The sequence below is a fragment of the Arvicanthis niloticus genome, chromosome 21 (genome assembly GCF_011762505.2).
Source record: "Arvicanthis niloticus isolate mArvNil1 chromosome 21, mArvNil1.pat.X, whole genome shotgun sequence".
Classification (NCBI taxonomy): domain Eukaryota; kingdom Metazoa; phylum Chordata; class Mammalia; order Rodentia; family Muridae; genus Arvicanthis; species Arvicanthis niloticus.
The window spans coordinates 8,259,484-8,276,217 of record NC_047678.1 but is presented as its reverse complement, the minus strand read 5'-3'; the positions used below and the strand labels follow the sequence as shown (position 1 = coordinate 8,276,217).

The following is a 16,734-nucleotide window of genomic DNA, read 5'->3' as shown; positions in this document are numbered from 1 at the left end:
TAGGTTTTGGTTTCTGCAGGCTCCTTAGAAACAAGAAAATTGGAAAGTAGCCATCACAACCATTGAGTGGTTGCTGCCTGATCTCTCTGTTTGGGGCACTTAGTTGCTATCACAAAGTTTACTTCTCTGCTGACATGTCAAAAGTGACAATTTATAATTATGGAAATGCTTCTTCTCAGTTCTTTATTACATTCTGTAATTTTATGGAGAGCTCCCTTGGAATATGAAAAATGTTACCATAAGTTTAAGTGCAGTTGCACCAGTCATGATTTGTCTCCACTCTTCCAGTTTCCTCTCAACTCTTTCCTTCTTTCTGCCCTCAGTAGATTTGACAGCACCAGCAACCTCTCTAAATTCTGCTTTTGAAGATCTAATCAGTCAGCTTCACTCTGTTAGGCTGGAACTACTTCTGTCTGTCATTACTATGTCATCTGACAAAATTTGCTTGGATTTTTATGTATTTCATCGCTTATTACGTGGTAAAGAGCTTTTATTATTTGGATTATTGTCTTTGTGAAGAACACCATTTGAACTTCCTCTAGTATCTTTATCTAAACCGTCTTGTTTTAGCCTCATTCCTGGAGAGAAGTTTTCAAACAGTACTATATAGGATGGCGGTGATCTCTTAGTCTTTGAGGACATTATCTCACATTTAATAGATTCTTTTGCTACCATTAAATATTTTTGAAACTCTTGAATATAGAGTACTTATTGTTAGTCATTGCACTAAACACACTTATCATTTCAGACAACCCACATACAAATCTGTGGACAATAGTCACATCTTTCTTCATGGGAAAACACAGGCACAGAATCTTCATCTGCATAGATGCCAAGATTTCAGTGTGAACATTCTGAAATCCTGCAGCCCAGAACCACTATAACAGCCAAATTATAGAAAGAACAAAGGTGTAACCAGTCATGTTCAATATTAAAGTTATTTGAGAGCAATATTGGTGAAAGCAAGGATGCTTTTTTAAAAATTATAGACACACATATTAGCAGACTAATTGGTACTATCTAGTTGTCATGGTTACACCTTATCCTGTGTATCTGTGTCCATATCTATAAGATGAAAATCGTGGTGGTTGTCCATAGTGTTGTTGTAAAAAGTAATTGTGTGCCTTATATCTTACAAAGTGGCAAAATACATTTGCTGATATTAGCAATAGTATAGTGAGACAGAGAAGCAAGAGCCGACTCCTCTGTATCACATGGTGTGTGATGATGGAGTACTAAATAAATGGCACTAATATAGCTGGGCAAATAAAGTAGAAAATGAGAGTTTCATCATTAAAACTGCATGGTCTACATCCATGACGCTGTTAGAAGAAAGTTTGGATTATAAATTAATGCACATGCAAAGACTATCATAGGCATATTATCCAAAGGTGAGTCCATATGTAAAAACTTCAAGCAATCTTATTAAAACCATGAAATTTCTGTGGTAAAAAAAATCAACAGAAACACTATTCTAGTTTCATTTCTGTTGCTGTGACAAAACGAAACAAAAAACTCTTTACCAAAATCAGCGTGGGAGAGGAAAGGGTTTATTTGGCTGACAGTTCCAGGTCACGGTCCATTATTGAGAGAAGTCAAGGCAGGAATTCAAGGCAGGCCTACTTGTTATTCTACACAGCATTATCTCTGACCAAGGAACTCACTTCACAGCCAGGGGACTACAAAAGGAACCATTGAGAATGCTGGCTGCTAGCTCACAGAGCAGCTTACACCGAGCTAGCTTTTCTATGTAGTTCATATCAAATGCCTAGAGCTTCTGCTGCACACAGTGAGCTGGGCTGTCGTGGGCTGTCGTGGGCTGTCCTCCATCACTTAACAGTCAAGACGGCCCCCCACAGACATGCTCACAGGCTACTAATCCAAGCAATTCCTCAGTTAAGAGTCTTTTCTCAGGTGGTCTTAGACTGTGTCAGGTTGACAATTAATGCTGTTCAGGACAAACACCAGCTAAGGGATCAGTGGCACAGTATAGAAGATTAGGAAAGCCATTTGCAAAGTCTGTGATAAAATGTACTGTCCTGAAAGTATAAAGACTTTTTATTAAAATAATAAATGAAAGGACAACAAAAATGAATTAAAGAACAAAAAGAATTCATAATGACCAAGATATGGAAAGATCCAAAGAAACAGAAAACAGTGTTGAGTTTCATTAGTAATTGAAAACGAGACAAAACCCCCCAGTCTCCTGCTGCAGACGCCAGATCTTTGTGACATCCCTTGGCCAGGGTCTTCACAAGGCTACAAGTGACTAAGACTCTGTCCATGTGAAGTACAGCCACTGTAGCAGACAGCTCAACAAACACATCAGATTAGTGTGGCATGAGGTCAGGTGCACCAGGGAACTACTGAAGCCCTCCAAGCTTTTGAGTTTATCAGTACATGGGTGAGGAAGTACATCCTCCCAGGAGGAATCAAGAGGAGCCCATTGGTTCCTGGCTGCTGTGAGGAAAATCAATCTCAGGAAGTGCTGAGTCCTTCCCTCCTATGTATAACACAAACCTTATAGAGGACGGGAGGGAGGAAACATTGATTTAATCTCAATTTCACCTATGAAATGTTATCGTAATTTTAAATGGTAGATAATTAAGGACAAATACATGATAATTGTATATGAGTAAATATAATGGAATGATGGACTTAGATCTTTACTAGTTATGGTGGTAGGAAGAGGTGGAGCCAGAGAGAGCTGACAGACTTCATCTGCATTGTGATGTGTGTGTGTGTGTGTGTGTGTGTGTGTGTGTGTGTGTGTGTTGGGGGGGGTGTACAGCTGTCCTCATGGCTGAAAGAAGTAGAAACAAGGACAGAGTTAGTATTTTGTAGTGGCAACTTGACACTGTAAGGATGAAACAAGTCATAGCTTTGGTTTTGTTACTGTGTGAGGAGGTTTTTAAAATCAGAGTTCCAAGAATGCGTGCAGACAGGAGAGAGCCACTGAGAATGAGGAATTACAGCTAGTATATAGAGACATAAATCTGATGAAGTAAGGTCCAGAGAGAATAGATGTAAGGAAGGAGAGCTGTTTCTCTCTGAATGGGTTGAAAAGCCTGCTAAGGGATTGAGCACTTGTAGACAGGAGAGCAGCGGGTTGTCGAAGCTGTTTTATCTGAATGCTTATATAGAAGTGAACCCCACTGTGGAGCTCAGAAGGAGAGGGTCATGTTGACGGTGAGCCATCATGGAATGGGATTGGTGCCCATATGGAAGAGGCTAAAGGGAATGTATGTGCTTGCTGCCTCTGCCGTGCAAGTGCACAGCAAAGAGATGCTGCCTGTTGGAAGATGGTCCTCCCCAGACAGTATCTACAGTGACCTTGCCCTTGAACCCTCGCCTCCAGAACTGAGCAGTAGACTGCTCTCTTTCTGTGCGACCCAGGGCAAGACCTTCTTTATCAGTATAGCATGACTAAGAATAAGACGTTTGAGTTTGTGTTAATGTCCACACAAACATGGAAACAAATAGGAAAGCTGTGATGCTGGCCAGGCCTTATAGCTGGATTTATCTGCTGTCTTGGTAGAGCATGGGAGTATTCAGAGTCAGAAACAGCAAATGGACCATGGGGTCCAGAGAGTTATCCCACAAACAGATATCTGCCTTTGTCGTGCATAGATGGAGTGGACCAGCTGAGTTAGGGGATCAAAAGGGTTAGGCCTCACACACTCTGCACTACTGGCCATTAGTGAGCTTGACATTTTCTCAATGGAATTTTTTTCTTTCCCCCTTTTATTTGCTTTGTTTCTTCTACTTTGCCTTGATTTATAAAGCCTGTATCTTAGTTTTCAAAATAATAGATAATTAAAGCTTCATTAGTTTGTCAGCTGGCTTCTAAGTGTAGCCAGAAGCACTGTTTTCTGAATAACTGTAATCCTTTGTTTATACATAGCTTTTATATTACATTTTGCATACCTTTCATTAACTCAGAAGATGTTGTTTCCACTGGGTTTTACATTCTTTGAGGATATGGATCATATTTTTGTCTGAGTTTTCGTCATTTGGCATTATTCCATAGTAGCAACCCAGTCCTTTTTTGTGGTAAGCATGCTGTCGGTCCTTGTGATAATGTATTAAACATCTATGCTAAGCATCTAGACAGGACTGTAAAAAGAAATTAGTGTGTTTCTTCTATGAACTAGTTTCAAATGTCTACTTAAAATATTATTTCATTAATGTCTAAAATGAATGTTTTTACCTCATAGATATGGCATGAATTGCCTTATTCAGTTTGAAGATTTTGCCAATCTGAATGCATTTCGTCTCCTGAACAAGTACCGAAACAAGTATTGCACATTTAACGATGATATTCAAGGTAATCACATTGCACTGTGTATGGATCAAGAATAACATGATACTCTTAGTGAGACAAGCGAGAAATGCAATGACCTGTGTAAGGAAAGGCAGGAAGGGGCACAGGGAAGATGTCTAGTAAAATCATGTCATGGAGTGATGTAGACATGCAAGACACACAGAAGCTTGGCATGCAGCTCTAGGTTGTTTGAGGACCCTGTCCATACCCCTCAGTATATATCAGAAAAGGAGGAGAAACGTTAAAGCTGCATGTTCACCCCAAGTGACTATTATAAAAAAAAAAAAAAAAACCACACACACAATATGACTAAACTGAAGGACTGAGGTTGCAGGTGATTAAAATGTTATCACAGTGATCCAAAAGGGTAAGGTTTGTGGGTGCAGTCAGGAGAGGGAGGGAAGCACTGAGCTGAGAAGGTACATGTTAGGGGGTGACAGACCAGAGACAAACTAGAAATTTACATATTTTCACAACTTTGGGACTCCAGTAACTGTTTTAAAAGCATTATAATCTCTGGAAGGCTGTTGTATAGATGGTGAGAAAATTTATGCTTTAAATACCATCTGTATTAAACAAATAATTTCTCCCATTAGATATAAATTCTGTTAGTAATAAAATAATGAATTAAAGCTGAAATAAATAGCAACATTTTATTTTTTAGAATTTTATAGAATTACATACCTAGATATGTGTGTGTATATGCATATAAAACATATATATAGAAACTTAACAAAATAAACATATGAAAAATATCTGAAATTAGTTCACAGTTTTTTATTCAAATCCTGTAGATACTAGGTTTCTGTTAAAAACCAGGATTTATATTGGATGATTTTAGTCATGATTCTGGTTGCCTTTCACATTTGAGAAAGCATCGTAGAATGTACAGGATTATCCATGAGTTCCTAGAAATCTGATAAAGTCTCCAGCTATCAAGACATAATAGAGAGGGAAGGCCATGAAAACAGACTGCTTCTTGTCCAAGGGTATAAGTGCACATTCGTCTTGGCCACAGTGTGTAAGCCTCACTCCAGTGAGTGCTGTAGCTTTGGTTTTAGAGTCTGCAGGGCCTCACACTCAGTGTCCTGTTGTCTGAGACCACATACGCACCAGGCTGGCATACGAATAGTCTGCTGCATCCTAGTTGACATTTCAGGCACAGGCTTTGACCGTGGACTTTTGTGTAAGCTGCTTGTGGTTTTCTATGCAAGCTCTGGTTTTCCATCCCACTCCCCCCCCACCCCCCAACATCAGGCCTTATATGAAAGCCTTATAAGGGAACCTATTTCATTAGGTCATATTTTACCAGAGATAAAGAACAAACACAAGGAGGGAGTTACTTAGTTCTAGCAACCTGAGACCCAGATGGCTTCCGTCTCACTGCTGTGAATGCTTTTCCGGTTGTCTTAATGTCTGCAGCACGCAGCCCTGTTACTCGTGCTGGCCTGAACACTGTGCTGTTGCCCTAGCGCTGACCGGGATCTCTTGCCACTGCGTTGGCTGTTCACCTCTTCCCTCTGACTGGCACGTGACAGAACTTCAGGCCTTTTCTTCTTGCTTTTGCCTATCCTCTTAGGTCATATTCCACATCGTGACATTCAACTTTCAGGTTTATTTCTGCATTCGAGATGTCTTTGAACTTCAGAGTACCATGTTCATCTGTTTATTAACAGCTCTTCTTAGATATCTCAATGTTACCTCATCGTGAAACCATTCCAAAGCAAACCCATTTCCTCCCCAGCCTGACCTTCTCTCTGTGCGCTCGTCTCAGTGAACTTCAGCCAAGTGCCTCCCACCACTAAGAAACCCTGATGTCATATCAGAAAAAAAAATGGTGTCTTCCACTGATTGAGTTATGTGTTGCTGATGTTTCTAAGAAGCCTGTCCATGTGCACTCTTGCTTCTTCATGGTACATAGTTCCTGGATAGTCACTTTACAGAGAGCTACAGAGTTCTTGGAATCGAGTATTTGGGGGATTTCAGAAGGAAATCCAGAGTTTCCAGGTATTAAGAGTCCATGCGAGCTATAGAAAGGATTTGGTTTTGATATGTGGCAGCCCTGACTCTAGGGTAGCCTGTGTAATGACAGAGTGGCTTTAATGCTCATAGTGCAGGCTAGTATCATAAGTCACCCATCAGTTCATTTTGAGGTGGTTTCATCTATAGCAGCCTTCAGTGACCTGAGGAATAAGCCTGTTCGTTTCACGGTCTAGGGAAGTATACAAGCCGTGGGCGCTTGTCTAGTACATACAGCGTGCAGAGTTTATTCCCAGTGTTTCAAAAACAGCATCAAAGCAAACCTACATTTCTTTCCCCTACCGTACTTTTTACTTTTGTATTTTTGTGGCTGTCACAGACGTATGTATAATAATGTTAAGACCAGTATTATATGATTGAGAATCACTATTCAGAGTGAATGAGAACCAGAGTTAAGTTTAAGAAGGTTAAATCACCAAACCAGGATTTAAGTGATCGTTTCTGTCTATCGGGACCATTGATTAAGGTTAAGGCCTGGCTACATCACTAGTGAAGCCTACAGATGGACTTGAGGTCCAGAGAAGCTGAAGGTGCTGGAGAATGCGCCAGGCTTGCCAGTGTGGAGACAGGAAATGCTGGGTTTCCACCTTCGCTGCCTGTACACATAATGTTTACATATTTCCTCATAGGAATTTCAAAATAATGCTACCCTCAGAATGGAAAATGCAGGTTTGAGAAAAATGCTCTAATCCCTTAGAGAAAGCCAATGGGAAGTCCTTGAGTTTTGACTGGAAATGAGTGAAGCACCCTGAGCATCTGTCTACTTCAGAGTTGTGTCTCTATGACAGGGTTTCTCCACATGTCTGTCTTATCTTTTGAACCCTAGTTTTTTCCATTATACCCATGGATGTTGTCAATGAAAACAACTATGTAACTATTTCAGCCCTGCAATGTATCCTGTCCTTGAAGGGACTTTCTTTCTTCCTTCTTTTGAAGCAGATATGTTATTTAATGATAATAGTTATGAAAAGTATTTGATTAAAAAATAATGTAGCTAACTATGCCAGTAATATGAAATAATCTTCAGTGACAAGGACCTGCTTTGGTAGCATTTTACGCTTTAGGCCGTCTCTTCAGGGAGTTTCCGGTCCTTTTGCCTTTCTCTTACTCTGCGGAGGTTCTGGTCTGCTCTGTCGCTGGCAGTTCTTTCTCGTGGTATTCTGTGTTAAAAAGAAGCTTGCACATGTGTGGTCCTCCCTATTGAGTAAAAAAATTTCACTTAATTTTTTTCAGTATAGCATTCTTCCCTGCCTTCCACTATGCCTGATGTTCCGCTTGTTTGTTTGTTTTAAAATCTGTTTTTCTGCTGCTTTAGTGCAGTTTGTAGGGGACAAGGACTACTATTTGTGTGCACTTTCTCCCACTTTCCACAGGGAGCCATCCCTGCCTGTGTGTCTTGCACATGCTGCAGATGGTCTGTGGGCATCTCAAGTGCTCTGCACTGCTGGGAGCAGGTAGTGCATGCTCTAACCTTCAGCTCGGCCTCTGTAAACTCACTCACATCCTCAACTCTTCTTGTGGCATCTGATCTTAATAGCACATAAGGATTTATTTTATTAAAAATTGATCTCAGGGCTGGAGAGATGGCTTAGCAGTTAAGAGTACTGACTGCTCTTCCAGAGGTCCTAAGTTCAATTCCCAGCAACCACATGGTGGCTCACAACCATCAGTAACGAGATATCCAATGCCCTCTTCTGGCGTGTCTGAAGGGAGCTACAGTGTACTAACATACATAAAATAAATAAAAATAATCTTTTTTTAAAATTGATCTCATTAGTTATATAAAGTTATTTTTAGTTTTAATTTAACAAATTGCTATGCCAGCATATCAGTGGAGGTCTGATGCTATTGCCGTTGTTTTGAGATAGGCTGGCCTTAAACTTTTGATTGTCCAGCCATAAACTGAGATTATCATGCCTGCAGTTGAGATCATTCTTTGGCAAAAGATTAGAGAGATTTATAACCACAGCGGAAGCACAACAAAGCACTTAACTTCTGTAGATGGTAAAGACACATTACATGTAAAGTCATACTGGGATTGGGTAGCCCTTGTCCACCATATTTGGTAGCAGAAGCATTTTGAATTTTATATTTTTCTTGATTTTAGAAAATATATTTATATACTTATATATATGTATTATTATGACTATATCTATACATCTATATCTATATTTATTATACACACACATACAAAATGAGACATTTTGAGAGTGGGATATAATTCTAAACACAAAGTTCCTTAGTGTCCAGGGTGCATCATATACATGAAGGTCACAAATGATGTCCAACTGCATGTCAGAACTGGCAGTCTAGCTGCAGCTTACCATCGGTCACAAGTGATGTCACACTGGCATGTCAGAGCTTGCATTCTAGCTGCAGCTTACCATCTAAGCTCAGGAGCAGGGTGCCTTGTGTCATGACAGAACTTGGAGGTTGGAGGGATGGCTCCACAGTAATGACATTTATTATTCTTACATAGGACCAGAGTTCAAATCCCAGCATCCATGCAACACCATCTTCTAGCCTCTGTAGGTACCTGCACTCAGAAGCACACATGTTCATATGCACATTCATATAACTTAAAAAAAAGTTTTTAAATTTTTGAGAGTCTGAAAAAATGAGACTTTTATATTAAAGATATGAAAACTGTAGATTATTCTAAAATCTTGAGATTCCATCTTTTTAGTATTGCTAACAGTGTTAAGTCCTCTTTAACACCAGAAGACCAAAGATAGACCTCCCCTCTGTCTGGTTTCTTAAGTTTAATTTTTATATAACAGTTTAAACAGTTATGCAATTTATTTTGCAAACATTTTTATAAAACTTTAATTTTCTGCAAGTGCTTCTCTATAAAGAAATTTACAGCAGTCACAGCCTATGTAGAAGAGTCATAGTCACATTCAATTTTTTGGTAGTGCTAAACTATTTTTCTGGACTTATAAATATATGCTATAAAGAGAAGACTAGACTTTCAATTATGTCACTAGGAAATGCTATAGAATACACATATATAATGACTAGATATTCAATCCAGCGAGAAGCGACTCATTCTGCCTAATTTATGGTAATCATAAATTAGGTCTGCAGTAAAGCATTTTGAATTTTAGTAGAATGAGCTAGCATTGCCACCCATCAATGTCACATTGTAATTAGACAATAGCAAAGTCTGTGTGTCTGTCTCCAAGTGTCCAGTTCCATGAAAAAAAATAATAACAATACCAAAGTATAGTGATACAGGTAATGTTCCAAAATTAACTCTTCAGCTATTTAAATCTTGTGACCCTGGGACAATCAGTAGATATCTTGGGATCATATGATCTGAGAGTTGGGAGTGAGCTTACAGTTCCTTACATCGTATGTTTGGACCCATTTTCACCAAAAGGGACAGAGCTAGCCTGAGCTGGTGCATGTGAGTAACTACTTACCGTAGCTATATGCCTGCCTCCTCAGTTCCATCTGTAACATTCCTCAGGATGGAGCTGGCAGCAGGAGACAGGCATCATGGCATATTTCTTAGATAAATCAGCCATATTTTGTACAGAATTTCTTTTTGTGTGGTTTTGGGGATTTCACTGAGGCCTTATGTGTACCAGACAAACATTCAACACTGAGCCACGTTGTCAACTCTTTAGACCTTCTTTTTAAATCATGGACAAGACTGTGGGTTTGTGTAAACGTATGACTTACCACAGTTTATTAGCACTGCAGTGGTCTTACTTGCATCTGTTCAGATTTGTGTTTTAACCGGAGTGAAAGTATTTAAAGTTTGGCTAGACTCTGCTGCTCACCTGGGTGATTTTGAAACAGTAGAGTGTTATTTTGGAGGTAAAATGTCTATATAGGTGGAAGGCATTGCAAGAACCTGCAGTTATAGCTCAGGAATGAACCTTGAAGAGACTGAGTGGTGTGATTATTTCAGAGCAAGAGGACAACACACTGCCTGGCCTGCAAACACACTAAAGTCACGTGATTAGATGGGTACCCCTCTTGTACCTGTAGTGTGATGACAACAACCTTACCTACTTCACATGCATTCAGTTAGCAACTAGGGGTCTGATAGGAATTAGAGATAGAACGACAGTTAAAGGATAAAAAAAACAGATTTCAATTGCTATTAATGGCTAATTGTTTAAGTTTAACCATGAAATTCCAAATATGTCCGAACACCATTGCCTCCACCCCATCAGTAGCAAGTATTTACTGTGTGCCTCCTTCATATAGATGTCAAAGCCTCAAGAATATTTAGGTAGAAAAATTCAACAGTATGAATTTCTCTTCTGTGTCATACAATAAAATCATTTTTACAAGTGAGTAAAACAGATGTACAAAATTATTTCTAAATTCTTCTCTCTAGTAAGCAGATGAACTGAAATCCGTATCGTATCCAAACTCAGTCCAGGTGTGGTGACATATGCCTGCAATCTCAGCACTTAGCTAGCTGAGGCAGAAGGATTGCTAGTTTGAGAGTTCTGCCAGGACTACATGGGATGTTACCTTAAAAATCTAAAACTAAAATGAAAACCAAGCAGAACCCAAACTCATGCTATCCTCTAAAGCCACTGTCCTAAATACTGATGTCCCTTGCCATACGCTAACATGGGGACAGTTAAGCACAGGTTCTCGTTCTATCCTTGTTACTGTCATGTAATGATCTGAAGATGTGACTGAAGGCTTAGAGTGTGGCCTGACCTGACTGAGGAGTGCTCAAGGATATTTATCACTTGTTTTAGGAACAGCGTCTGTTGCGGTGGCGGGTCTCCTTGCAGCTCTTCGAATAACCAAGAACAAGCTCTCTGATCAGACAGTGCTGTTCCAGGGAGCTGGAGAGGTATCTGTCCTGTGTACTGTTCCCTGCATCTTAACTGACGTGCAGCTAACTTTAGCCCAGTACTTACACCAGGTCTCAGGGGCTCTCACAGAGTTAGAATACAGCTATAGACTGAAGAGTCTCTAAGTTTTAAGTCATCTTACAACATTGTAGGAAACTCTGGAAATGTAAAAACATTTTCATAGTTTAAATTCTAGAGATTATCAAATTTTACCCTTGACTTTGTTATTCATGCTTAAGGTTTGATACAGAATGAAGTTTCCAATGTGTGTTGTATATGACAATTTCAGTACTTAAGTTAATATACCTGTCCCCCACTGTCATAGTTCAGAGTATTCATAGACACACACACAATCCAACCTGTACATATAAAACTGTAAATGTTTTTAAGAAAAATCATTTTAAATTAAGGATACATAGTACACCAAAGCTGTTCAACATTGTAACTAAGACATTTGAAATCATTATATGAAAACTGCATAAGGCCAAATTATATAGTTTCTTGAAATCATTGTTAATACTCATTTAAAAGAAGAAAGCTAATTCACTTTCCAAACAGAATAAGATGTTAATTTTTTGTGAGAAAACTTTCAGATCTCTCTAGAGTTACAGAATACAAAAATGAAAAAATACTATGGCTAGACAGTCATTTTGAGAAAAAGAAATTAAACTTAATATTATTATAAACAAAACAAGATGTTCTGTGGGTAGAAATGTGTATTCTGTGTTTTCATTTAAACACAAGACCCAGAACTACAGTGAGTATGTTAAAGCATTCAGAATGAAATAACAGACCCACTTTCAGACAGCCTGCAGCCCAGCCTGCGTAACGGCCCTGCATGTAAGGGCCCTGTTTCCAGTTGTCCCTTGCTGCCTTTATTCTGGTAAGGCCTTCTCTATTTCCAGAAGTTTCTGGTGAATAACCCAGGTCAGTTTTGATTCTCAGCAGGAATAGCAATATTCCTGGTTTGCTGATTCATGGGCCTTGGTTTGTTCCAGAAAACATGAGGTCTGTGGCATTTCACAGGTTATTGCACTCTTCATCAAATTCCAGATAAGATGTTTTTTTTTAACACTGGGAGAAATTCTGCATACTTTGCCTAAATGAGAGTGAATAAATGCTGGGCAACATATATTTCCTTTCAGTTTTATGCTGTTGTCTAGTTGGTCAAAATCCCATCCAAATGAGCGGGCCTCTTTAGTTCTGACAGTGAGCCATACGCTCAAGTGAGCCAGGCTGGCTGGTTATTGGGTTAAAGGTAGTGCTTTCTTGTGCCAGGTTTGACTGTATAATTAGGATCAGATATCCTGACATTTGGGGTGTCACTGGCATATCCGTGCTGACTAGCAAATATATCATAGTGGTTGGGTTGTAATTAAAAGGAGTTAATGTTGGTCATTTTGCACACCCAAATGTGACAAAAATGCTTAGCTCCTTTCGTGAATTAATGACTAAAGCTCTGAAACTCAGTGGGCGGAGCTGCTTTACAGTTCCTCACTAGTGGACAAAACAGGGTGATGAGTAACCCTTGATAAGATATGTGGAACAAGTTTTAAAGTCTTTGATTTCATACCTTCTTTTCAGGCTGCTTTGGGGATTGCTCACCTTATTGTTATGGCCATGGAGAAGGAAGGTTTATCCAAGGAGGAAGCTAGAAAGAAGATATGGCTGGTTGACTCAAAGGGATTAATAGTTAAGGTAAGAAAGAAAGGCACTGCGTATGCCGGTCCTGATGACCGTTCCACAGGCTGCCCCTGTAAGATAACGTGTTAAAAGACTAGCATTATGGGTTGGAGAGGTCAGTTAGTGATGCGCTGACTGTACTAGGACAAGTACCTGTGTTCAGGCCCCAAAGCCTGAATTTCAAAAAGCCAAGCACAGTGGCTCAAGCTTGGAATCCCAGTGCTAAGGAGGCTGAGACAGATGGGTCCCTGGAGCTCTTGGGCAGCTAGTATAACCTACTAGGTAAGTGTCCATCTGGGTCGGTAAGAGAACCTGTGTGAAACAGGGAAATGGTAGATGGGGTGAGGAGCTCTTCCTGAAGTTGCCCTTTGACCTCCACATAAACCCTTACATTATACATGCACCTGCATACCTGTGCATACACCCCACCCCACCCCACCCCCACCCCTACCCCACACAAGCCTGCCATTCAGATTTACTAATAATGCTCCTGAGGGAAGAAGGAAACTCTCAGGAATGCCTTCTGTTTATGAGTCGAATCTGGATCATCTGTCTGCTAGAATTGGTTCATTTTTTTTATGGAGGAAGTTGGATGCAGACACGGACACAGCACACTCTATAAAAGCTGTCTGGTACCCAGCCGATTAGGAAGGAAGGAGGAGAGAGGGCTGCCCACTTACCTGCTGCTTTGCCTCAGTTCTTGAAGGCTTGGGAGGGATTTTTATGGGAGGGACTTTCGTTCATGGGCTGTTGGAATGAGCCAGTTTCCCATTTATGGTGACAGAAAGACTTCATCTGTATGGTTCTTGTGAAAACTTAGTAGGAACAGGTATGGAACCTGGCAGCTATATTACTGTTGCTGCCTGGCATGTCACTTTAAGAAGAAACTTCTATAAAGTACACCTAACCCCCTTCTATGTGATGATGGACCAGAGGTAGCTGTGTCTTCTGCAGTACAGCATGGAAATGATGTGAGTGAGACTCAGGTGCATCCAGAGCTTTGGAAAGTTTGTACTGCTGAGACAGTAGTTTGCATTCTAGGAAGTCTGTCCTGGAATTAGCATGTATACATTGTTTTAGATGTGGGATATTATTAAGACAGCATTTGCAGTAGTGATATTTAATTATACATTTATTTTAATGGTGATCTTTATACTTCCAAAATATAATGTCAAATAGATTGTGGAATAGCCACAAGTGTGATAAAAATGTTTAATACTGTTTTCAAAGAGCATTAAATAACATGTTAAATGGGGTAGTGTGTCAGATAGAAAGAAAATGCATATTTTATACAGTACATGATTTAAATATGTGATGTCCTAAAGACACAGAACATAAATCTCAACTGCATTAGACTTTCCAGTGCTCTTATTGCAGGTTATTTTATGATGCTGGCCTCTGAGCCCAGGGCTTCACACATCCTGGGCAAATTCTGCACTACTGAGCTACCTTTGCTCTGGAAACTTACTTTGTTTGTAGGGCTGTTTTTGTATATTCCAAATTTTTAACAATTGTGATTATTAAAAGCCAGAAAAATGTTTAAAATTTGCACAATTGATACATTTTGTCTTAAAGGAAGAGAAAGTATATGTAGAGCTGTCAATTTAAAAGTGTTGAGCATTGCTTACTCTTTCGAGTTAGGGTCTCACTCTGTAGCCCTGGATGGCCTGGACCTTGTTATCTAGACAAGGCTGTCCTCCAACTCCCAGAGACCCGCCTGCCAAGTGCTGGGATTAAAGGCGTGCACACCACGGCCAGGCAACCAGCAAGTTCAGTTTTCTAGGACTTGTTGCTTTTAAGAATCAGAATGCTTACAAACAATTATATACCATGGTCACATGACAGATATTGCAGTTGGGAAATTATGTTCACTGAATAAAAGTTTCCACTCATCAGTTGTTCTACATTTTATTAAATATGTAATAAGGCACTTGATTTCAGGATGCTCACAGCATAAGGGAAAAGTCAAGTTACCAGTTTCAGAGCGATAGGAAAGTGCTGTTACAGAAATGTCACGGTGCATGAGGGAGACAAGGAGGGAGGGAAGACGGAGGCACAGGCTTTTCCAAGGCTAAGTTGACAAGGAAGAGTTTGGAATTAAAGAGACCCAAAATTCCCTGGACATGAAACTGAAAGGAAAGTGTGGTGGCTGGCCATGGAGAGTCCTGGCAGAAACTAAGGGTCCTGTGTCCCCTCTGGATCTTCCCAGTCACACCCATAACTAGTTCACACGTGAGAGTAGTTCGCTGAGTGAATGAATGAGCGGCTTTCTGGTGAAGACACAGCATGTGCCTTACTCTGCTGTAAGAGACCGAGTGTTAGAGTGGAAAGGAAACACATGGCAGGTGACACAGGACACGTGACGTGTGAGTCCTGAAGAGCAGTGAGCAGAGACAACTTGCCTTTTCAGTCATCCTGATGGCGTTGTGGAGGATGGTTTGAGAGGAGGTACAGTGCGAACAATAAACTACATTCAGAGCTGTTGCAATAATTCACAAAATTATCAGGGGTTTGAGTGAGACAGGCTTGATTCCATAGATGTTTACAAGGACGGGCTAGTGTACTGAGAGCTTGGGAGATGGGAAGGAGGTGCAGGCTAGAGAACAGTTGTGCTGCACTCCCTAGATGTCTAGGTATAAAGAGAGCAAAGAGAAGCTAGTTTGAGGGGACACAGTGAGATGAGTTGATACAAAGCAAGCTCAGGATTCCTGTGGAGACTACAGTGGAAGTATCCCGTCATCCATTGGAAATCCAGGACTGACCTTCAGGATAAGATCAGAGCTGGAAAGAGGAATGTTAGATGCCACATAAAGCAACTACATAAATCATGTTGTCTCAGGAATGTATGGCATTCAGAGCCCACATAGTGGGAGTTCATGAGTGACATTTTAATGTGAAATCCATACAAGCATCCATAGCTATTAGCATGATTTTAACATAGGTCTGCTGAGCTGAAACTCTAGGTTTCATGGATTGCAGTACTAGGAATGACTAAAGTTGTTGGTTAGACCCAGACAGCAACATTTACTTCATGTCCTTCACCTGCCAACGTTACAAGGTGTGTGTGTGTGTTTATGTGTATATGTGTGTGTGTGTGTTTATGTATATATGTGTGTGTGTGTATGTGTGTATGTATATATGTGTGTGTGTATATATGTATATGTGTGTGAGTGTGTATGTGTATTATACTTGGTAAGATAAAATTACGTTTTTTGGGTTTTTTGTTTTGTTTTGTTTTGTTTTCAAGACAGGGTTTCTCTGTGTAGTCCTGGCTATCCTGGAACTCACTCTGTAGACCAGGCTGTCCTTGAACTCAGAAATCCACCTGCCTCTGCCTCCCAAGTGCTAGGATTAAAGGCGTGCACCACCACCGCCCGGCCAAAGTTATGTTTTAAAAGACAGTTGTCTTTTAAATGTGAGGGACAGAACTGTTAGCTGAGCAGTCTCTCACAGTGTTGCCTGCTGAGTGTTGCCAGAGTGGACAGGAGGCCACAACACAGACTGCGCTACACTCAGCCCATTGCTTACGTGACTTTTGCTAATGAGCCAGCTGAGTGCTTAGACAGAACACTAAGGCAGAGAGTATGCTGTGAATTTACATTCATGTAACAGGCTGGTTTCAGGGTGATTTGACTTCAGTTTTATTTTCTTCAATTCTATGTAATTTACTTCACTGTGTTTTTCCATTTATAGTCACTTAGCTCTTGTAGGAGAGATAGTGAACATAGGCATGTTATATGCTATCATGATAGTTGGGATAGTCTTAATATTTCTTTTTGAAAAAAAAAAATGTTTAGGGCTAGGAACTCCAAGCTGTGTGAAGTTTCTCTTTCCTCTGTTCTGTCAGAATCTGAGAGT

At 40.2% G+C, this 16,734-nt stretch overlaps 1 protein-coding gene across 1 annotated transcript in view; it reads left to right on the top strand.

Annotated features, from left to right (window-relative positions):
* The window catches only part of Me1 (malic enzyme 1), a 110,714-nt gene that overhangs the window by 73,890 nt on the left and 20,090 nt on the right, over positions 1-16,734 (top strand). The window contains exons 7-9 of the mRNA XM_034484066.2: positions 4,218-4,327; positions 11,095-11,192; positions 12,778-12,891. Of these exons, the coding sequence (XP_034339957.1) occupies positions 4,218-4,327; positions 11,095-11,192; positions 12,778-12,891 (322 nt within the window). The remainder of the gene's footprint in view (positions 1-4,217; positions 4,328-11,094; positions 11,193-12,777; positions 12,892-16,734) is intronic.